This window comes from Stigmatopora nigra, chromosome 21 (assembly GCF_051989575.1).
Source record: "Stigmatopora nigra isolate UIUO_SnigA chromosome 21, RoL_Snig_1.1, whole genome shotgun sequence".
Lineage (NCBI taxonomy): Eukaryota > Metazoa > Chordata > Actinopteri > Syngnathiformes > Syngnathidae > Stigmatopora > Stigmatopora nigra.
In genome coordinates this window covers 7,156,747-7,179,986 of record NC_135528.1, presented here as the reverse complement: position 1 = coordinate 7,179,986, position 23,240 = coordinate 7,156,747, and the positions used below count along the sequence as shown (strand labels likewise).

The following is a 23,240-nucleotide window of genomic DNA, read 5'->3' as shown; positions in this document are numbered from 1 at the left end:
AATAGATAGAAAATTTCAGTTGAGTTTATTGAATTTCACAAACCCTGGATGTACTTCCAAATTACAACAGTAGAGGACACTTTTTGCTTAACATATTGCTGGATAACTTACCAAAAACTCCCAATAACTTCTAATTGAAATGCATTTTATAACAAGAAAACAGGAATAATGGAGTGAAAACAAATATTCCAAACCCCAAGTTGGTCTCTGAGGGGAAGTTTGTCATTTTTTTTCCAAACCAAACAGTACAACTTGAATTTAGCACTATAGGAACTGATGATGGGATTTATCCTAAAAAAAATACTCTTTGAAAGTGTCAAAATGAACATCAGTAGTACACGAGGGTTTTCCTGAATATATTTTAAATTTTGTTGGAGCCATATTTTAATTTTAGTGCTTCAACAGATGAAAAACTTCCGAATTCACAGCCAATTATGTAATTAAACATGAAGCAGTATTTCCAAATTGCAATTTTGTGCCTGTTTTTTAATTCACTTTTTTAAATTTTTACGTTATCCGTTACCAAACAGGCAAATGTAAAGGCTTATAAACACTTGGTTGCAGACATACACAAAGAAAAGTTTTTAACAGATGAATTAAAGCAACAAAACAAAAAAAAACAGAATTCAATTTGACGTCCATTTTAACCCGAAACCTCAATTTAAAGCCAAATTTCCACCTGAAAAATGACTTGGAAAGTAGGGCAAATTTGGGGTTAAAAGGAATGTCATGGAATGAAAACAGATAAAAGGGAAAGATGTCATTTGCCTTTAAGGTTTGAAAAGTCAGGTTTGCGCAATCTTTTACTCCAATTTAAGACGTTGTGTATCACCAACAAAAAACGGGGGAAAATACGAAAGGCATTTGAATGCAGCATCAAAAGTCACCAGACCTGTATCATTTTTGAAATTTGTTGTTGTTGTTGAGAAATTGTTAGCAAATGAGAAAATGACATTGAGCCAAGTTGACTTGAAGCTGCATGCAAATGACGCCAATTCAAACCAGAGAATTCACTTTGTTTTGGTTTTGCTTCAGTGTAAACTGAAAATGTGTTCTAACAAAAAAAATAATAAAAGGAAATAAAATTGTCTTCCCATTGAATGAAACAATTATTGTACTTTTGTTTTCTCGGGGGAATTGTGATGTTAACTCATTGGCTGAAACACAATTGAGGAATGGACATTTATCGCCATCTTTGGCAGCCGATAATTGAAATTCCACATGTGCGGAATAGAAAAAAAAAGACCAAATTACAAACAGATTTTGTTTTAAAACATCTTTTTTTTCATTAGCTTTTAGTTCGGGAAGGTAAAAGTGACAGCTGCCGCTTCAGAAAATGCTACAATTTTGCTTTTAAACAAGAAAAGAAAGATAACCCTTTATTAAACAGAACTTGCCACAAAAGCCTAAAAAAAAAAAAGTTGAATGCAACTACGTTGGTAAAAACAAACAAAAAACAGCAAAACAAAATGGCCGCCCATAATTTCCATAGCATATTGACCAGTTTCAATGAGCCAAATCAGTGTATAATAACTAATGAATTGCCCTTCGGCTGCCATTGATGGCGATAGACGTCCAATCGATTTGAACTAGGTAGTGGCGAATTATCTGGTTTCAGTTGCTGACCAAATCAATGGCAGCCAATGGAGTTTTCTTGCATACTGTAAATGTAACTCAAATGTGCGTGGCAGGAAGTAAGGCACTTAAGTGGCGAGTGGAGCAACGACAGCTGGTATTTGGTCGCTCGTTTCAAAACACAATTGCTTATAATTCGCCAAAATCCAAGGGAGACGAGAGTAGGAAACTCAAAACGGAGGACGAGTAAAGATTTGGTTGTCGGGTTAGCCTTTGTTGTAGCCGTGAAAACAAAAAGGAGGAGATAGGGGAGGAGGAGGTGGATGTTTAAGCTAACGTGATGCTAGCTTTGCGCTCACCGCCTGCCTTCAGGTGCTGTCCTGATGGAGTCCCGATTTTTCTTGGACTTCCTCCACCTCGCAGTCGCCGCTGGACGAGTGGAACTCGGCCACGTAGAGACTCTTGTCGATGCTGCCGGGGATGGGTTTGATGTCCGTCACCAGTTGGTCTTCGATGGTCTTTAGGTTGAAGCGGTCTTCGGATGTGATCAGGTTGATGGCCAGGCCGAAATGGCCGAATCTCCCTGAATAGGATCAAAAGAAACCTCATGTCAGTTCCGTGGGTGCATGTCAATGTTTCCTTTAATTTTTCATGTAAAACATGCTGTAAAACACGAAAAACATAAGAGTGGACAGAGCTACTGCCATTGGCTGGCGGGTAAACTGCACCATCATGGGGAAAGGTTAAAAAAAAAAAAAAAAAAAGTAGTGCCAAGTGCAGCTTAGAGGGAACATTGATGAGGACATATTGGTTGAGAGCGGTTACCTGATCTCCCAATGCGATGGAGATACGTTTCAGCATTTTTCGGGAAGTCAAAGTTGATGACCACATTGACAGCTTGGATGTCGATACCCCTGGTGAAAAGGTCTGTTGGAAAAAATGGGAAACAAGGAGACTGCATTACAAAATAGACTTTTTGTCAGGACTACTTTGCAATGTTAATTCCATAAGATCCGTAAAATACGGTATTTGGCGAGTTGACCACTTACCAGTGCACACCAGATTCCTGCAAAGTCCGTTTCTGAAGTCATGGAAAACCCGGTTTCTATATTCCTACAAAAACAAAAACACAATTTTAATTTGTTTTTAAAGTGACATGAGAAGACTTCTGTAAAATGTTCCCTATTTCAAACTACGACTGACCTGCATCATTTTAGCGTGAATGTAAAAGCACGAGTAGCCCAGTTGCGTAATCTTCTTGGCTAACAGCTCCACCCTTTGAGTGGAGTTACAGAAGATGATGGACTGGTTGATCTGGAGCTGAAAAAGGAAAAACAAAGGAATGATTGGTTGAAAACCAAAAAGAAAAAAGTGTGTGTGTGTGTGTACTCACCCTGGAGAAGAGAGTGTTAAGACAGTGCACTTTTTGTCTCTCTGTCACGTAGGCATAGTACTGAGTAATACCCTTCAGTGTCAGTTCCTCCATTAGGTTGATCTCGTAAGGTTTCTGCAAGTGCTTGGCCTATGGCAAATTTGGGAATGTTACATTTTAAAATTCAAGCATAAAAACAAAACATGCTTTAGTCTCTTTCTCTTTGTCATGAGTCACTTCCGAAAAGATTTTCAGGGACTTCCCTTTGGGGCACGTTCAATTCATAAGAGAGGTAAACAAGATCTGGCTCAAAAAGGAGTGAACAGCTTGATTTTTTTTTTTTTTTTTTTAAAAGCAAAAACAATGAGCGCCAGCTGGCAGTGGGCCCAAAAAAAAAATGTCGCAACCGAGGACTCACCATGAATTTTTGTACGCTAATGGGGAAGGTTGCAGAGTAGAGCAGGATCTGCCTGTTCTTGGCCAGGAAACTGATAATATCTTCGATGAGCACCACAAAATCCTGAGACAGCAATTTGTCGGCCTGTCGGAAAAGAAACAACATTGTTACAATTTTTCATGAGTCTTAAAATCAGTTATACTATATTAATTTGTATCTATATAATTCCTGTCACGTTACCTCATCCATCACCATCATCTGGACTCGATCCACCTTTGCCACGCCTTTTTTAATCAAGTCGAGAATCCTACCGGGGGTTGCTATGACCACGTGCACTAAACAAAGAGAAAAGTTACAATACACCGCACAGCGAATCATTGCCATATTAAGAAGGTAAAAAAAATGGCTGACCAGTTTCATCCAGTCGCATGATGTCATCTCGTAAATTGGTTCCCCCGGTGGTGGCCATGACTTTAACTCCTCCCAGGTGTTTGCTGATCTGAATGCAAATCTGGCTCACCTGCAGTGCTAACTCTCGGGTTGGTACCACTACCATAGCTAGGTGGAGGAAAAAACAGAAAGAAAATGGTATGTAAAAAATAAAATACAGTATTTTCACATATGTAAAGCACACTGGATTAGAAGGCACCATGTCTATATAGGAGAAAATTTAAGACTTTTAAGTGCGCCTTATAGTCCTGAAAATACGTTAAGTTTTTTTTTTTTAAAATGTATAAATCATACCTTGTATATAACTCTTTTTAAGGTCAATCCTTTCCAGCAGTGGTATGAGATAGGCTCCGCTTTTTCCCGTTCCATTCTTAGCCCGGGCTAAAATATCCCTTCCTGACAGGGCAATTGGGATACTCTCCTCCTGCAAAGAGTTGCAAACTTATCATGAAATCTATTCATTCATTTATTTGGCTGCCAATAGAGCTGATACGAAATGTGCTGATTTTTTGTTGTTGTTTTTTTAAAGCCTACCTGGACAGGAGATGGTTTCTCCCAACCCATCTCAAAAATGCCCATCAAAAGTTCTCTTTTCAGACAGTAATCTTCAAATTCATTGCCCTTAGTAGACGTCACATCCTAGGCAAGAAAAAACAATTATTAACTTATTTTTTGACATGCAGAAAAGGTTACGGATAATTCTTGTCTGACTTACTGAGGTTCTAATCCTGGTGTCTTTTGGAGGAAGCTTCAGGCTTTTTTTCCAGTCATCCCCAAACTTGATGCCTCCACTTTCTTGAGAAGCAGCGCCCACTTTCTGGGAGGCGCCCAACCCTTTTCCTTGAGTGGCAGTTGCGGCTTGAACAGAAGCCGCTTTGGTCTGTCCTCGGAGCTGCCCGTTCTGCTTGTTGTTCAGTCCCATGGCGAGCGGGCCGACATTTTCGGTTCTAGCCGTAGCCATTTTGGAAATGTTCTTTTCTTCCAAAGTCGTCCTGCGCTCGATTCTTTTTCAAGCAATAAAGCAATATAACAAAACAATATTTTCTTTGAAGTCCACAGCTTTTTTTTTTTACATAAGCAACCAACCCACGCTATTTACATATACACAAATATGTGCAGTTTGGTACCCTTTTAACAAGAGTGGCCCACGTACAAGAAAAAAAAACTTTTACACACAAGAAACTCTTCAAAACGAAGAGATATTTGCATTAATATACTTGCTCACAATATAGAAAATTATATGTGAACAAGTATCGAATGTGGCTCAAGTCCTGAAATAGAACAACTAAGGCAATCTCGGAACTTGGGTGATATTTTCTTCCAAATAATTTGAGTTCAATATTTTTTTTTCTTTCTCCCCGACACCAAACAGTGTTTTTCCTGCTTTCTCGTCAGTGCAAGAGATTCAATGGATGTCCTTCTAGGAAGAAAATGATGGTCAACTCTGTACAAATCTTTTCCCCCAAATTATATACTCCCAGGATATTTCCAGCTTGTTTCACAAGGGGAATCAAGTCCAAAGCCGGAAAGCTTTTTACCCCTTTCAGCCCACAGTTTAATGCTTGGACACTGAAAGTCTGGAGGTCGAGTGGGGGAATTTAATTGTGATCAAGGGACTTCCCACTTAATGCGAGCCAATGGCTCAAATGCGGCACCTGAAAAAGGGAACAAACACAAGGTTTTTGGTGTGAAAGTACATTAACATCCTCATCAAGAGAAAAATAGGTTCAGAAGATGTATTTTTTTAACCAGTGAAAAAGAACATTAACATAAATACTTTTATGATAACCCTTGATGCAGAATGTCGCAAATTTGTGTCATTCCAATTAAGTATTTTAGATTTCCAATTAACTATTAAAGATTTTTGCCTTTTTAATACAAATGTATGAAGCTTGAAAACGACAACATTTAGGTAAACAGTTACATTTTAAGAGTACATGACTATAATTATCGATTATAGTAACCTTTTTTGGCTATTTGATCCAATGACTTGTTTTTATCACAGAAACGAAACCAAACTCAAACGAAACCGAACTCAAACGAAACAGAACTCAAACGAAACAGAACTCAAACGAAAACTTTTTAATCTTAATTTTAACACAATGAAGCCATTATTACATTTTACAACGAGGAAAAGACCAAAACTTGATAGACAAGTAACGTTCGGTGACCCAAACCAACGCAAATGTAATCACAGCAAAAATTAAGCTTTTAAAAACAGACTTCGCGGAGATAAGTGCTAAAACACAATTTTCAATAACGTTGTAGATTCGTGAAAAGCTACACGGTTAACTAATTCAAATTGATAGTGTTTGTCACCTCATTTCACACCGAGCGCTAAAGTTAGCCTCGAGCTAACAAGCTCGCAACAACTGATGTTTTTGTAGGAAATAGATCATAAATAGAAAACGTCACTTACCCTAGTTCACTGTTATATTTAAAACGCACAGAACATTTTCCTTAACTCCTGATTAACGATATAGTCAACACTTTTACTAACTGGAATATACTTGAAATAAATCGCGTCTATTGTTTTTTTCTCCTTTAAATCAACATGGTCGCCTTCTTCTTCGTCGTTGTTGTAGTCGTCTCTTCTTCTTGGTTTCCCCTTAGCTTCTGTATATCTTAGGGGAAGCATAATGACGTTTCTGACATCCACTGGCTAGGTAGAGTACTGCAAAAGAAAACATCAAAAAACAAACGTGTTAGTAATTATTAATCAGGACGTTCAATTGAACACCGTCCTACGTGTGGTAGTTATTTCAGTTTATAAAATCATTATATTAAAAAAATATACTGTAAACACATACAACTAAATGATACAGCAGCAATGTTTAATTCATAAGTCTTTAAATATTACACTGTAATAAATATTAAGATATATTTACAGTACGCTAAGTAAATACACAACCACTGCAAAAATACAAGCTGGATGTTACTGTTATTTATATTACATAACTATCAATAGGTAAAACATTAACCTTAAAACCTTTGGAAGCCAGACTTGGATTTCAGTAGTGTACATAGATAAAATAGCTTGAAGGCACTTAAACGTTTAACAACATCAACTCGTGTGCAATACTTAACATGAAAAAACAATGTCTTGTCAGTGTTGATCAAATTAAAGTTTCTAACAGAGAAACATTTTCCAAAAATGACAAAATTCCAAAGATGATTAATCTCTTCTCGTGTTTTCAGAACAGTTTTTGGTCTTTTCTTGTTGAAAAATCTCCCGTATTTTCTCCAAGCAGATACCCGCGGCCACTTCCGTCTCTTTGGAGAGCTGCAATAGGCTGAGGAAGCCATGCGGCAGGTCCTCCACCACCGTCAAGCTAATGGGTTGGCCCAAGTCTCGTAGCTTCTTAGCAAACATCACAGAGTCATCTAGTAGAGCGTCGAGAGCGGGGGCCTGCGTAGAGACAAAAAAGTCAGGAAATTGGCATAATTTAAACGTTTTCTCCAAAGAATCACAGAATACGTGTGCGCAAAAGTTGTTATACAGCGTACACGATTTGAAACAATCAAGTTGATAGATATACGTTTGTGTTAAGGCCATGTTATATATTGACTAGAAATTCTTGGATGATCTCACCACGAGGTGAATAGGCGGTAAACCACGTAGAAGGCTATCAGGCGCTAGCAGCGGTGACACAAATGGGTTCCTGATGATAGGACAAGATGTCGGCTGAACAACCGCAAGGCACTGAGACCGCAGTGGCTGGAAGCCGTCTGGATAATCCACGTGACATTGGAGGTTTGGGGGTGACGTATGGTTTGGGTCCCTGTCCGTGCTTTGTGACCCTGTTTCTGTCTGCGAAGGAATTCTGCTTGTAGGCCTCAGGAAAGACTGGATCCAAGTGGAGGCTCCCTGAGTGAGCTGACTTAGTAGGACAGTGGTGTCTCTGCCTAGAGCTCTTAGACTGTTGCTACCCACAGCAGGTTGTACGACTTGAGACTCCACACCTTGCACGTGAGAGAAGATTGGACAAAAAAATGTTACATCATTGCCCTTATTCATCTCAGTTGTACAGCAAGCCCACATGATCCAGTTTGCACACAAATACTTTGTTCATTTTGTTTTAAGACATCATTATTAAGTTCTCTGGGACTAAATGAGGTGTGAAAGGACATAGGTCCAGTGTTGTTGCGCTGACCTACCCGCGTAGGCATTGAGGCACTTGGCAAGAACACCCAAAGGTAGCAGTGGGTCAAGGAGCGTTAGCAAACGGGAGGGCGAGGCATCAGTGGTGAGCAAAGTGGCCGGATAGGCGGCCATGATGCCGTCGGGGACCCGGACGCCGCAGGACATGGCTTTCATAGAGACGGTGATGCATAGGTTGCCCCCGGCGCTGTCTCCGGCAAGGCAGACCCGGTCTGCTGTGGAACCTGGGATCCAAAACAAAAAAACAGTTGGAAAAATTAATAAATAAATCATGGGACTTTCAATTGAAATTTGCTACACCAACCGAGCAAATGGCAGTTTTTCAAGGCCCAACAGTAAGCATAGAAACACTCCTCAAGAGCTCGGGGAAAAGGTGCTTCGGGTGCTAGAGAGTAGTCGACGGAGAGAACGGGAACATTCAACTGCTTGGACCAGCTTCGCAGATAATTCTGGGAGAAAAGAAGCCATGAAAACATGAGCCCCGTGGTTAAGGAATGGAAGGAAACTGTGTTCTGAGGCACCTCATGTGATCTTGAAGTTTGAGCCACAAAGCCTCCTCCGTGGAAATGGATGAGCAAGCACGGGGATGGTGGTTGCTTCTGAAGTCCCATGAGATATGATGGAGATGGAGGGGGTGGATTTCCATCGGAAAGCGCCATCAGTTCCTCACTGTCCTACCAATTTAAACATATGTTGGTCAAAGTGTCTGTGGAGCAAAAAGCCCTCCTGGACAGCTTTGCCCACCCCAAAATTTGAACCCTAATAACAAAGTAGATGCCAGAAAGTTGGGTCAATGAAAATTAGCTCTTGAAGCAAAACACGAACCTGTCCTTCTCGAATTTGGTGGGAGATAAGCCGCATATGAACAGGGCCGGGACCCCAATGCGCCAGTGGAGGTGATACAGAAGTGGATAGACTAGAGTCCGAAGCCAAAGGTAGTCGTAATGGAACCGGAGGGATGGATAACGTGAGGTTCAACTGCACAGGATATGAGGCTATTCTGCTGAAACCCTGAGGATAGAACCAACATAATAACAGATCACATTTAAACCAATTAAAAAAAAGCCTAGGCTTGATGAGACAAAGGACAATCCAAAGTTGAACACTTGACCATGCCTACTGTTAAAAGCTCGGACTCTGTGATATTCCAGAAGGACTTCCAGAACTGCAAGTCCAGGTTCTGAGTGATGCGCTCGAACTCTGCGCCACGCAATTCCGGATCCATTACATACTTTCCCGATGTGAGGAGCGACAAGGCAGCCAAACCTGATAAAAAAAAAAAAACTGATTAGATGACAAATTTTAACTGTAAACATTCCAGATCAGAAGGAAAAATTACCTAGCCCAGACTGGTGTTTACCATAAGTCTCCCCAAATGAGATCATGCTTATGACAATAGTCTGGAGGAACGGACGAAGACTTGGCGAGAACTGTCCAAGGGGGAAAAAAATGGTAGGGTTTTGCCTCAAATGGGACCTAAATCTGGTCATTCTTTACATCTTCAGTATTGTCAGACCTGAAATCCCAGACATCGCCCATAGAAACAGGCTTTGTGCAAAGAGCTGTACTCCTGCACATATTTATGGCTCAGGTCCAGATCGTGCAACGAGTACAGTTGGCCGAAATCATTGTCGTTGATTAGCCTCTTGGCTAAGTAGAGTAGCGCTCGAAGCTGACGCAAAGCGCTGCAGTAAGCCTCCATTTCGGAAACGTTGTGATCTGCCCGGAAGAACGTGCTTGTGTGATTTGTGGCAATGTAGCAACCCTTGTGGAGGATGTGTAGAAGACAAGAGTGGAGCACCTGAAGATCACACGAGGATAAATGAGAATTATCAGCCAAGGACAGGGAAGGTAGATCTGACCTGTCTGAACTCTGAAGAGAGAAGGGGAAAAAAACAAAGTCGCTCAAGGCATACCTTAATTAGAGTGCGATACCCGTTTCCTGGTGTCTCAGCGTCAAAGTCATAATGGTGGTAGACCGCCGTGAAGCTAGCAACCGTCGGCTCCAGAGCCCGACCGTGTTCCTGAATCTGCTTCATGCAATCCATCAAACGTTGGTTAACGACGCCATCGGCCAGAGCAGAAGATCCAGAAAAAGTGGAAATATTTTCTTCACAGACAGTCTCCAAGGCTGAAAATACAACCTCGAGATCCATGCGTGAGCCTGGAGGGGGGTCAAAGAGAGACAAAAAAAAGCAACTCTTAAAACTTTTTATCTCTTTTACAGATGTCTCTGAAGCTTGAAGTTACGTCATGTGATTGCTGTTGTTTCTTTGAGAGGGAACGTTAACCTCTGGGTAATCAGGCGCAATGTTAATGATCTTTTTGACTGCAACTTAAAGTCATTTCCAGACTTCAACAACAGACTCGTTATCTATCAGGAGATAGCACTTTGGAACGGAGCCATTATTTGCTAAACCAAAGGGGGTCACAATTTGTATTAAATGGAGTGTCAAGTGAGTGATTTGTTGTGATTAAGAATGAATTTTTGAACAATACGGGGGGGGGGGTATCATTGTGCATTAAATAAAATTAAAATGAGTTCATCACTTGGAGACGATTGCAAATTTACATAAATTCGATACTTTTTCAAATAAACATGATACCCATTTTCAACATTGCGGCATCAATACTTTTGGGAACCCTCATAAAATGAAAGTAAAACAAATAAAACTCAAGAATAAGAGGTTTTGTGATCAAAACATGATATTGTGATGAAGAACTACAACTGTCAATAACAAGCCTACAACTTGAGATTACTTGTTGAATCTTTCCAACTAAATCCAACTAGTTAAAACTCGTATTACTACCCTGCCGGAGTTTCAGGTTTTTACTAGTTCACACGAAACCCCACATAAGATAAATTATTTACGGCTAGCCCTTTTGTCCACGCAATTTACCGACCAAACCTGTTGAGGTACCACGTTCATAGCTAAAACTTGACCGACAACTTCCTACATTTCGAAGGCAGTAAAACCAAAGCCTAAACGATTCCCCGTCTACAAAAAAAAACACATTTCTAAATGTTTTGTCTAGAATTAAGCTCAGGTTTGCATTGACTTACCTGTTGCTATAGGCATCGCCGCTTCTTCCTGAGCGGGGCGTGGGTGGAAAGCAACCCGCCCAGAGGCAGGGAATTCTGGGTAACGTCATGTGAGCTGAGCCGCCTCCCTCCGGACTAGCATAACAAACCGCAAAGCTAAAGCAAGGGGAAAAATGATTTATATATAAATAAGACATTTCAATCGATTCGTATGTGTAGCAAAACGTGTATTATTACACATAAATCATGTAACAATGTATTCGTTATTAGAAGTTTCATATTTTTACACTAAAATAAACAGCAAGGCTATTGTTACCCAACATAATAGTTTACAGATACACTATACATATTTTGAGATTAATCTAATATCATTCTTAGTTTCATTTAACGTTAAATAAAAATTTTAACAAGGAAATTCTTGACAAATTACCTTATTTAAAACTGACTGTGATAGAGTGCCAATCATTTTGACTGGGCGGGGTTAGCAAAGTCAATCAATATGATTGGACGACAATCGCCATCATTTCCAGTGAAAAGAGATCCTTATTTTCCGGCCTATATATGCTGTCATTAATTTGACCTAAAGACTAAGTTTGAGGAAAAGGATCAAGTTTTTAAATGATATCAGATAGTGTGCATTTCAAAGGTCACCTTAATGGCCTTTATGTTGCTTCAACACGAGAATAACTGAAACTGTCAACTTGTAAACACAGGCCTCCATTTCTCCACGCCGTCCATAAGGGTGGCAGCTCGCTTCACAAATGCCACTCTGGAATTTGACATGGTTAACAAAATAAGGGAGACCTTTTCTCATGTCTGACACAAAGGTGTGGAGGAAATATCTTATTATTCCCTGAAGCCCTGAACTCATCACGTTTAAAGATTAACAGTAACGACAGTGATTAAAAATGGTGGGATAAAATACAAATCATACATTTTGTGCTAAACTGTAAATGAATTACAGATACAGGAAGAAATTTTTCAGAATAAGGGGACTCCCGCGGATAATCTTCGGATTTTAGAAACAGTAGTGGACTGTATATTGAATTGGGTTGGCACGGTGACTCAGTGATTATCGTATTGTAGCAAGAGATATAGTCACCAGGGTCGTGGGGGGGTGCTGGAGCAAATCTCAGCCAACTATTGAATTGCTTGCTAGCCAATTCCAGGGCACAGGGAAAGAAACAACCATATATAGAAACAATTTAGTGTTTAACCAGCTTACCATGCATGTTTTGGGGGATGTGGGAGGAAACCAGATTACCCAGGGAAAACCCACACAGACACGGGGGAATCCAAACTTGATTTTTTCTGGTTTGATGTACATTTCTTATTTCCAGTTGAAGTTTCACCTGAAAGGTTAAAGCAAATACCTAATGAACTTTGACATACCGAAGATAGACATTTTCTGCGGGTGTTTTAGTACTGGTATTCCAGTATGAATCATTTTCTTAACTATCTATTTAGCCCTATTTTTTTCCTCTGGAACGAAAGGACACTGACCCAAACTTGTAAGTTGTAAATCAGAGTAATAGGTTGCCGGGAAAATATATATACTGTAGTCGTAAACATTATATGATGGTATTTTGGCACGCAAAGTTAGCTTTGATTGAATCGTTGCACCTGAGCCTCATCAGGAAATGTTTCGATATTGATTGACCTCAAAAGCAACTTTAAGGAAATAAACGCACATTTTATTGTTCGTTAAGAAAGCTGTTAAAATTTTAGAGCATATCAAAGTACACGTAAAAAATTAAGCCAAATGACACAGTAATTATGCGTCATAATAATTCACGTGTGGACGAATACATGAATTCTTATAATTTTCCCCAAAAAAAAGTTAACGCTGAGTTCACTCAATTAAGAGGGTTCATTATTTTATTTTGAAATTTCTCATTGTTTCCTATGGTGGTGCAAATCGAATAAGAAGTTTCTTAATTCAACTTTTATATCCTATGTGAATAAAACGTGTTAAATCGAAATAAATCTCATGCAATTAAAATCCGCCTCCAAAATATTCTCGTTCAATTCCACATTAGCAACAATGGAAATTACGCACTTGCTTCAAAGTCCAATTGAAATTAGGTTACACAGTCATCTTCACAAATTGCTCATGAAACGAGTGATATAAACCATCCATGGCAATAAAGGAGTGATGGAGGCACCATTGAAGAATACACTTGACAAACTAGCTAAGCCAAAAAGAAAGTAGGAGGGGCCAAAACAAGCATCAAGATGGGCTGAGCCTCACCTGTTGTATAAAAAAACCTTGCATCCTTCACTGACTGGTGATCCACAAACCGGCGAAAGCTAACAAAGAAGACAAAAGAGACAAAATTAGTGGCTTTGCATCGCTTTAAAAACATTTTTTTTGTCAGGTTGAAACGGGGTTTTGCAGCCATGTGGCGGTTATCACTTTTATTTTGCGTGGTTTTGATTGTTACCCAAGTTTGGAGCTTCCCCAACGTGACCCGATCTGAACATGATGGTGATGAAGTGACCTCAAGTCCGATTGGTGTGGAGGAACCCGGCCATGGTGAGGAGGAAGGTCACGGTGATGGTCATGGAGGCAAACCTCTTACCACGTTGCCCATCGTGTCTTGGCATTGGAGCCATGTTTCCGTTCCGTACTTGGTGGCGCTCTGGGTTTTGGTCTCCTGGATCTGCAAAATCAGTGAGTAGTACATTGGAATGTCAGCAAAGTGAAGAAAACATTTGGAAAATAGAAAAATGTACAAAAAAACTGGGATACATATACTATTCCTAATATTGGGATGGAACTATATTAGATTTACTTGTTTTGTTCACCCTTTAGTCCAAAAAAGGAAACCTATCAATATCATTTGGGATTTGATTGATTGAGCATTTGTATTATTAGGCTAAAAAATTTGAAGTTCAAGAAACTCAAAAAACATTTCAAATTTAGCACTAAAACAAATTAGAACAAGCCAGGTATATTAAAATAATAATAATAATAAGTAATATTTTAACCTCCAAAAACCATTTAAGAATTGTCAAATTGACAAATATTTCTTTGCTAATTTGTTGATTTTAATCAAGATTACTCACAGTTAAAATTATCATTATTTTGAGATTATAATCCAACAATACATTTGAAAACAGTATTTGATTGCACATTGATGCCATCATATTATTGACCAATTATTTTTCTTATGAATTCATTTACCGCCACTGACAGTGACGGACGTCCAATCTTTGTCTCCCAGTCAAAATGGATTGGACATCTATCATCATCAACGCATTGATCCTTTGACCTTTTCTTGCCGTAATCAGAAATTATCCATCCAAATCATCCCAAAACTTCTGTAATCTCGTGATGAGACTCTCTATTTTTGAACTCCATATTTATTTTGTACACACAACAAAATGCAAAGTCACTGTGGACACTGTAAATGACTGTAGATGTCCTTACATCCATGTTTGTGTAGGATTGACCATACAAAATATGGGACTCTGGTCTGAGGACTAGAAAAAATTTAAGCAGGTCAACATAGGCATTTTGGAATGATCTTAACTTGTGATTTTTGAACCATGGGGGTGGGGGGGTGAGTTTAATGGATTTGGATATGACTGCATTATCTTTAAAGGAACTACAAAGTGGAAATAAAGTAAATGACGTCCGTACGGTAAAGACAAACACTTATGTGCACACCTTTAGTGTTGACTTAAACACTCATTGAGGGTAAGGGGGGGGAAGAAAATCCGGACAATGAAACAAATTTTCCCAGATCTAGTTTCCTGCTTTGGGATTTACAATGCTTGCTTTCTTCATTTATTTATTTTTTTAACCTTGCAGCCCAGTCATGACAGCTTGTTTTTTTCAAGGACAATGGATCATGATAGAAGTGTATTGCTATCATGTGGATTCAAAAAAAATACTTACGTTGTTTATTTTGGGAGAATATTTTGAAAATATATATTTTTGTGAGGTTTTAAAACCAAAGAACCAATGAACTAGTATAAAGTCTAAAATAAAACACACACTGAGAAACAGACAGAGAATAGAAAACAATTCAAAATATATATTAGAGACAAATAAATGCACAAATACAACAAAGAAACAGGTGATTCCAGTACATTATATTGCTGTATTTTTGCTTTAAATGCCATTGACAGTAATCCAATAGCTCATTTTGTCAATCTAATAAGAATCTAATTAGCCAAAATAGAACAATTCATTTAAACTGGGAGGTGACAGCGATGGCAGCCAATGAGATACGAGATTATGTCATGAATTCCACACCTGCTCACATGTCTAACGATCAAACGTTGCCGACAAAGCTAGCAAAAAACGAAAAAGGCAGATTACGTAGCGTTGGTTTATCTTCATTTTAAAAGACGTGTACATGACTTTTTCTAGTAAAAGAACATGGAAGGTACATTTTGTTTTAGTTTTCACCCAATAAACTCACTCGCTAACTTATTCCGTTCGCCAATTGCCGAGTGTAAACAGAGTCCATCGTTTTATCTTCTGATTGTGCGTGTTTTTGTGATTTTAAAATGCTTTAAAAATGGTTAAAACGGCTCAAATTTGATATTAAAATTCAGTGCTAAACACGTTTCTTAAGGTAGACTACCAAAAAAAAAAACAGATTTTATTTTTGCGACCTAAGACTTAAAGAAGTACGTCCATTTTTTTGACTTGAACTCAAGATTGCACAAGCGCGACGTCAATCATTACTCAGCAAAAACGTAACCAAACAACATCTCCGGAGCTATTCATTGAACGTCCATCAAATTTCTCGTAACTCTTTACTTATCACTTAATCCTCCACCCCCCAAAGCGTCGCGCCAAAACGTCGGCGCTTGCGTTGAAGGCAGGATGCCTTTTCTGGACATCCGTTTAAAAAAAAAAAAAAAAAGACGAGTATAAAAAGGACGAGTCTGGTGTTCTACCTGAACGCACATGATGACGGGAATTTGTTCCGACTAAAAAATAAATTCAGCTTTACTTTAAAGGATTTTGTGCTGTTTTTCAGTTGATGATTTTTAGATTTTTTTGGTCCAAATGGCAAAAGGACATGAGCGAATTTGGCTTTTAGCGTCAATCTTGCTGATTTTTGTCATTCCTGGGGTCACGGTGGATAACGGGGACCCTCACGAAGACCACATTTCCACCATCAACGGGATTCCCATCGTGTCTTTTAAGTGGCATCATGTGGAGACACCGTACCAAATTGCATTATGGGTCTTGGTTGCTTTTTTATCCAAAATGGGTATGTAAAAAGACAATTGTTTTGACAAAATACTTGAAATTGAAATTGCACCAAGCGCATTATGATACACACAATCCATTTGGCATTAATAGACATCCAATCCATTTACCATTAACTTTTTGGAATTTATGACTGAATAATACTATTAATAATTATACCTGCAACAATGACTATACCTAGACCAATTTTTCAATTAAAAAAAACATTTGTATCCAGCATAATTGAATGTACTCCAGAAAAATGCGATAAATAATAAAGGTGGCCTAAGTATTTTGTTTTCAACATTTGTTATTATTACAGTCACAGTAAAATCTGATCTAATTACAGTGAAAAATACATTATAAAAAATTGTATCTGACAATGGATGTATTTGTTTATCTTGAGCTACTGCTTAATCTGACAAAACAAATTTAAGGGGGGAAAAACGAAAACAAAAAATTGGAAAAAGACTAAATATATAAACTCATCTAACAAACAAGCTAAGTGGTTTATCTCCTTTAATCATTTTACTGTTATATGAGGTCTAATCATGCCTTGTGTCTGCACTCTGCAACTGAGGCCCTCATCTGAACTATACATTAAACAGAATAGATTTGTTCTTTTGTAAAAGTCATTTGCGAATCTTTCAAATTAGGGTTCAATGTCTTCTTTCCCAGATGGTTACAGTGAATGAATGCTAAGGAGCACCAAATAATTAGCCAGGCAAGCTAACCTGATTTTGGCCATTTAATTGCATGGAATTCATTTAGGTGAGCCTAATACAAAAAAAAAAAAAAAAAATGACCAATCACTCATGTGTGAGATATAGTGGAAAGTATTTATGCTCATGCAACACCTCGAGACAACATAAATCAGCATTTGTTGCTTTTTGACCGCTTGACTTTGTTTGATTATTAAGCCATAAAGTCAAGCGACCTTTACCAAATGTCCGTTTAGTTATGCAAAGTTCTTTTCTGGCCATTTATATATGACGGTTAATGATACGCCAAGGACAATGAGTTCAAAAGTAGATCATTTGCAAGCACTTTGGTGGTTAAGATGTATAAATTTCGACTAAACCCTCACCTCAAAGAGTTGCGTTCATTGCCAACAATGTTATTTGTGGTCCTCATTTTTTTTAAAACTTTTTTTCCCTATTTCTTCGCAGTCATCGAAGCCAATCATCACGTCACAAATATCATCCCAGAAAGCGCCCTCCTCATCTGTTTCGGCTTCATCCTGGGTGGCATGATTTGGGGTGCCGACAAGGTGCAGACCTTTAAGTTGACCCCGACTGTTTTCTTCTTCTACCTGTTGCCTCAAGTCATCTTAGATGCGGGTTACTTCATGCCCAATAAGTTGTTCTTTGGCAACCTGGGGACCATTCTGGTCTATGCTATCATCGGGACTTGTTGGAACGCTGCTAGCGTGGGGCTATCGCTTTGGGGGTGCCATAAGGGGGGAGCCATGGGTAAGGATGAAAAGACACTTTGAATTTTTGAACTAAGAGCAAGTGAATTTTAGATTCTGTGTTTTTCTTAGGTGATTTAGACATCGGGCTACTGCAATATCTGTTGTTCGGGAGTCTGATTGCGGCGGTGGATCCGGTAGCGGTTCTGGCCGTCTTTGAGCAGGTTCACGTCAATGAGGTGCTCTTCATTCTAGTGTTTGGAGAGTCGCTGCTAAACGATGGTGTGACTGTGGTAAGTTGTGTTTCGGGGCTAAAACGTGCTATTATGTGTTTCACCGGCATTAAAATGTCCTTCTCAAGTGATTGACATTAGGTGTATCCCAAAGGCTTGATGCTAATACCCTTCTTTTTGCAATTCTCTTTCTTTTTAGGTCCTCTTCAATGTTTTCGATTCATTTGTCTCCCTTAAAGGAACCCAAATCGATGCAGTGGAGATAATCAAGGGAATAAGTAAGTAGTAGTACTAGGAAAATGCTACCATAAAAATGCTGGCATAAAATTGCTGGCATAAAATTGCTGGCATAAAAATGCTGGCATAAAAATGCTATCTTAAAAATGCTATCTTAAAAATGCTGGCATAAAATTGCTAGCCTAAAATTGCTAGCATCATAATGCTGGCATCAAATTGCTAGCATCATAATGCTAGGCATACGACGAAGTATTGAAGCTAATAAAAGAAAGAAAAAAACAGAACTACGAAATTAAAGTCTAGTGTTAATACAGGATTGAAGTGGTGATATTACGAGATTAAAGTAACAGTATTAATACAAAAAAAAAAACGTCAAAATATGAGGTATTAAATGTATAAATGCAGCGCAGCTAGGTACTTTACAATATCTTATCCGAGCTTGGAGCTACGATAACATGTCATTTTTTCTAACTCTTTGTCATCATTTGCAGTTTCCTTCTTCGTGGTTGCTTTTGGCGGATCCCTACTGGGCATGGTCTTTGGTTTGCTTCTCTCTCTTCTAACCAGATGCACTAAGAACATTCAAATAATTGAGGCCGGCTTCATTTTCGTGTTGGGGTATCTCTCCTACCTCACTGCTGAGATGCTATCGCTCTCTGCTATCCTAGCGTAAGCATTACTATTTGAAATGAATTAGCTTACAAACTAACTTGTTGGTGATCCAAAAGTGTCTTGTTTTTTTTCCGCTGTAGAATTGTCTTTTGCGGAGTCAGCTGCCAAAAGTACATCAACGCAAACATGGACGAAAAGTCCGTCACGACAGTCCGATACGCCATGAAGGTGCTAGCTAACGGATCGGAAACTATCATATTTGTTTTCCTGGGGATCTCCGCGGTCGATAAGGAGCTGTGGGTGTGGAATACAGGTTTTATTCTTCTCACGCTGCTCTTCATTTTTATCTATCGTTTTATTGGTAAGATTTTTTTCTTTGTTTAGTATTGAAATGTCCTAATGTGATAGCTAAAGAAGTTTAATTTGTGATCTAGGTGTCTTTTTCCTAACGTGGGTCATGAACAAGTACCGATTGGTCCCATTGGAGTTTATCGATCAGATTATAATGAGTTACGGCGGACTACGAGGAGCGGTCGCTTATGGACTGGCGGTCATGCTGGATCAAAGCAAGATTACGGAGAAGAATTTGATGGTTTCCACAACTTTGATTGTAGTATATTTCACTGTCATTCTTCAGGTAATGGTTTAGTTTCTGAGCCATTTGATTTGTATATATATGTATGTATATATTGTATATGTTTTTGTTTTCAGGGTATAACGATGAAACCGCTTGTCACTTGGCTCAAAGTGAAGAGAGCGGCAGTTTGCGATGTGGCGCTTATCGAAAAAGTGCAGAGCAAGGTCAATTTCAAGCCATTTTAGTGCTTTGGTCAAGTTCAAATGTTGGAAATGTATCAAATTTGTTTTGCTTTAGGTTTTTGATCACATGCTTGTTGCCATCGAAGATATATCCGGGCAAATTGGGCACAACTACATGCGAGACAAGTATGTACACGCTCAAAACACCTAACAAAGATGGCTGCCTTTTATGCCGATATATATGTCCAAAATGCTATTGTTAGACTTCTAATGTTTTTGGACTGTGAAGGAACTGTTACTGAACAAAACGCTCTTTACTTTCCATGAAGGTGGAGTCATTTTGAGGAGAAATACATGTCGAAAATCTTTATGAAACCATCCGCCAGGAAAAATCGCGACTACGTCTTCAAAATTTTCCATCGTCTGAACCTGAAGGATGCTATGAGCTACGTGACTGAAGTAAGTACTTCAATCCTCAACTCCACAATTTAAAGGAAATTGGAAAACAATTGTTTTTTTTAGGGTGAACGCAGAGGATCCTTAGAGTTTATCCGCAACGAATCGGCATTTGTCGACTTTAAGAAGAAATACGAGAGAAAATTCTCCGAGGCTATGCCGGACATCATGGCCGAAATGGCAGGTGAAATAAGCACTACGTCCTCCATGGGGTAAGCAAAACGCACCACTAAAAAATTCATGTTTTTTACTATAAAAAGCAAACTAACCTTTTTTTGTAATTTTACAGAAGAGATCCCGTTCCATCCGTTAGCTTGGAGATGCACGAGCAGTCTATAAAAGGCGTAAGAGAAGCAGAAGACATAAGTAGCCACCACTTGTTGCAGCAACACTTGTACAAAGGCAGGAAACAGGTACAGTTTTCAAAACATGGCAAAGACAAATCGGAGAGTAAACACACGGCTAATGCCCCATTTTAACATTCCAGCACCGGCATAGGTACAGGCGCAGCCATTTTGAGATTAACAGAGAAAATGAGGTACAAGAGATCTTCCAGAGGACCATGAGAAGCCGCTTGGAGTCCTTCAAGTCAGCCAAAATGGGAGTTGCACCACCAAAGACCATAACTAAGCACCCAAAAAAAGATCAGCAACAAAAGGTCAGGTAGCTTTGGGGTGCAGACTCCACATTTCCTAGTCAATATAGATTGGGTTATTAAGCTATAGTTGCGATTCAGGGTATCCAGGATAGCCTCCAACAAAGTTTTTATTTTTTTAATGTGGTATGAAAGCATAATATTTTTCTTGTGTTACAGACATCTTTTGGAAAGTCATCTGAAAAAATTAAAAACTCCCATTCTGGCGATGAAGGTTTGTTTCAAAAAGCTACATATTGAATTTAATGCTTTTTATTGTCAATATACAAGTATAATGAGATTTATTTATCATCTATCAACCTTCTAACTTTTCTACCATATTCTCTTCCAGATTTCGAGTTCTCCGAAGCAGACAGCGCATCTGGTAATGAAGCCTCAAGAGATTCGCTAGCTATGCGGCTAAACTACACCGTAGGAGGTATTGCAAAAATGAACCAGTCAAAATTGAATTTATCTCAAACAAATTCCTCATTTTCTAGCCGGGATTGAGAATCCAGCCTTTATGCCGGAACTGGATTTGACGGCACCAATGCAAATCCCGCCTTGGTTAGAAGAAATCGAGCTAGATAGCGCCACGGTGGCCCCATCGCAACGTGCCCAAGTCCGACTTCCGTGGACGCCCAGCAACTTGCGGCGCCTAGCGCCGTTACGTATTAGCACACGCTCTACGGACTCCTTCATGCAAGCCGACGAGCCAGTTTCAGAAGAACCAGACAAAGACTCCAAGCAGGAATCAAGACCGTAACTTTTGTTTTTTGTCTCTTCAGTTAACCTAGAACATTACCTCAAAGTTTGCACTGTTTTTCCAGTCAAACTCACTTGACCTGTTGACCCTTGTGCTAACATTTTCGCAGAAAAAATTTGGTCAAGACAATTTTCAAGATATGCAGTATGTACAGATTTTTATTTATATATTCATAATCCAGTAAGGTGAGGCTACAGTGTAGCATGAAATATTTTTTGTCAGTGTTGTTGAGAACACACGAGCCAGAGTAAAACTTGAAAAGGATGAAGCCGTGTTTTTGTTGTTGTTGTTGTTGTAAATATATAGAAGAAATAATGTTAAATTTTTGGTTTTTAGTCCAAATGCACTTGCAATGTTAAATATTAGACTAATAAGACACTGTTATTAATACTCAGAAATAAAAACAGAAGAAAATGTATAATGTTCCATGATTTTTGATGGATTGTTTTGTCATTTTTCATCACAAATAGTCCATTTCTGATGTTTCAATATGTTTAGTAATATAATCTAAGATTATACCTTCATTTTCAGGATCCTTAAGGTAGAAATGTGAGCCATTCAGCATCCTGATGTTGAAATCTCCTGTTGTTATTTCTTTCCATGCTGTTGACAAAAATGTTTTTAATTATAATTAGATGCTATGAAGGGATATGGAGAACAAACACATTAGAAAATCTAAATTTTGGGTTTTGGAAAAAAAGATTAAGGATTGTTAAGATAACTGTCAATTATTTAATGCATCTATATTATTTACTAACCTTTCAAATCATGAGGAATATCATCCTTCCCATCAAAACATGAAATAGGACATGTGAGGAATGGAATTACTGGCTTGTTACACCTGAACAAAATCAAGGTAACAAGAATTATACATAATATATTAATGTGAGTTTTTACAGACTTATTTTACCCACTTGTAATTCTCAACAAGATGGAGGTCAGCCTTAAGCGGGGGAAGGATGAGTTTCAGTACTTCGGCGTTCGCTAGTAATTCTGGCGGCGTTCCTCCAATCGAAATCAGCCACTTGAGAAAATCGTCGTCCTTTAAATCACTTCTCTTTGGAGCTTGGAGGCGAGTTTCTGACTTTAAAAGTGAAGAAAATCATCTTTTTTTTGTATTGCAAAAGGACTGAAAAATGTCTTATTAGGACTCTTACGTATGGGGCAGATGCACCAGAAAGGAAAATGTGAAGTGGTTCAATGTTGTGGAGTTTCTTCAAGGCTTCTGCAACAGCATAGCTTGTGTAGGCACCAAAACTACAAGAAAAAAAATGACTTACTATACATTCCACATAATATTGTTTTATCGTTATACCTGTGGCCAAAGAGAGCAAATGGCTTCTCTCTGAGAAGTGGTAGTAACACATAAAGAACTTCATCCACAATCTGCTGCATGCTCTCAAAGAAAGGTTCTTTGGTTCTACTTTCTCGTCCTGGTAGTTTGACAGCAAACACTAAAGTGAAAAGAATAATAATTAAGGGTTCTAAACAATATTATGAGTAAACTGTACCTTCTATGGGACTATTAAAGACGGTCCCCCATCGTGCATAATGAAGGGAGCCTCCACCTGCCCACGGGAAGCAGATTAGCCTAGCAACAGCATCTGGCCGTTTCTTGAAACAGTTTATCAACTTTTCCATGGCTAATTTAGCAATTGTTAATACCAAAAAGTGTTTATGTCAGTGTTCCGCGAGGAATAAGCGAAAGTAGAAAAACAAAAATGACAATAAATTAACAAAAGTAGGATCTATTTCACAATATTAATGCATGCCGGACATTCCCGCGCATTTCCGTGATGTCTTCTTCTACGTTTTCTTTTTCCTGCCTTCGTTGTGACAAGTGGAGACATGCTGCGTTCAAGTGGTGTCGTAGTTATAGTAAATACACTTTGTGGATTCGGAAATCTCAAGTGAACAC

General features: G+C 38.8%; 4 protein-coding genes across 6 annotated transcripts; 1 reads left to right on the top strand and 3 right to left on the bottom strand.

Moving 5' to 3' along the window:
* Nucleotides 1-8: 8 nt before the first annotated feature.
* On the bottom strand, nucleotides 9-6,395 carry LOC144215240 (putative ATP-dependent RNA helicase ddx6). The gene is made up of 12 exons (XM_077744080.1): nucleotides 6,214-6,395; nucleotides 4,510-5,449; nucleotides 4,329-4,433; nucleotides 4,089-4,218; nucleotides 3,756-3,902; nucleotides 3,585-3,679; nucleotides 3,366-3,488; nucleotides 2,969-3,097; nucleotides 2,779-2,895; nucleotides 2,625-2,688; nucleotides 2,401-2,502; nucleotides 9-2,158 (listed from the first exon to the last, which is right to left on the bottom strand). Exons 2-12 carry the CDS (start codon nucleotides 4,753-4,755, stop codon nucleotides 1,944-1,946), a joined length of 1,473 nt encoding a protein of 490 aa, XP_077600206.1. The 5' UTR covers nucleotides 4,756-5,449; nucleotides 6,214-6,395; the 3' UTR covers nucleotides 9-1,943.
* Nucleotides 6,396-6,607: 212 nt separating this feature from the next.
* lipea (lipase, hormone-sensitive a) lies at nucleotides 6,608-20,257 on the bottom strand. Its single transcript, XM_077744085.1, has 15 exons — nucleotides 20,192-20,257; nucleotides 13,444-13,662; nucleotides 13,251-13,309; nucleotides 12,225-12,351; nucleotides 11,021-11,155; nucleotides 9,873-10,120; nucleotides 9,473-9,757; nucleotides 9,296-9,386; nucleotides 9,077-9,222; nucleotides 8,782-8,967; nucleotides 8,478-8,630; nucleotides 8,261-8,405; nucleotides 7,953-8,180; nucleotides 7,387-7,757; nucleotides 6,608-7,203 (listed from the first exon to the last, which is right to left on the bottom strand). Exons 5-15 carry the CDS (start codon nucleotides 11,034-11,036, stop codon nucleotides 6,970-6,972), a joined length of 2,103 nt encoding a protein of 700 aa, XP_077600211.1. The 5' UTR covers nucleotides 11,037-11,155; nucleotides 12,225-12,351; nucleotides 13,251-13,309; nucleotides 13,444-13,662; nucleotides 20,192-20,257; the 3' UTR covers nucleotides 6,608-6,969.
* LOC144215239 (sodium/hydrogen exchanger 3-like) lies at nucleotides 13,282-21,743 on the top strand. 2 transcript variants are annotated; one of them, XM_077744078.1, is made up of 16 exons: nucleotides 13,282-13,673; nucleotides 17,384-17,686; nucleotides 17,758-17,918; nucleotides 18,058-18,136; nucleotides 18,587-18,764; nucleotides 18,848-19,068; nucleotides 19,142-19,344; nucleotides 19,419-19,508; nucleotides 19,582-19,652; nucleotides 19,796-19,925; nucleotides 19,989-20,134; nucleotides 20,212-20,335; nucleotides 20,410-20,580; nucleotides 20,737-20,791; nucleotides 20,909-20,995; nucleotides 21,057-21,743. In XM_077744078.1, the coding sequence occupies exons 1-16, from the start codon at nucleotides 13,400-13,402 to the stop codon at nucleotides 21,320-21,322; spliced, it is 2,559 nt and encodes an 852-aa protein (XP_077600204.1). In that variant the 5' UTR covers nucleotides 13,282-13,399; the 3' UTR covers nucleotides 21,323-21,743. The 2 variants fall into 2 exon arrangements, with proteins under 2 accessions (XP_077600204.1, XP_077600205.1); XM_077744079.1 differs by lacking the exon at nucleotides 13,282-13,673 and adding an exon at nucleotides 15,922-16,236.
* Nucleotides 21,463-23,121, bottom strand: olah (oleoyl-ACP hydrolase). Of its 2 annotated transcripts, XM_077744084.1 has the most exons (7): nucleotides 23,095-23,121; nucleotides 22,834-22,890; nucleotides 22,638-22,776; nucleotides 22,480-22,579; nucleotides 22,237-22,406; nucleotides 22,081-22,163; nucleotides 21,463-21,925 (listed from the first exon to the last, which is right to left on the bottom strand). In XM_077744084.1, exons 1-7 carry the CDS (start codon nucleotides 23,099-23,101, stop codon nucleotides 21,783-21,785), a joined length of 699 nt encoding a protein of 232 aa, XP_077600210.1. In that variant the 5' UTR covers nucleotides 23,102-23,121; the 3' UTR covers nucleotides 21,463-21,782. The 2 variants fall into 2 exon arrangements, with proteins under 2 accessions (XP_077600210.1, XP_077600207.1); XM_077744081.1 differs by having other exon boundaries at nucleotides 22,834-23,112.
* Nucleotides 23,122-23,240: the final 119 nt, after the last annotated feature.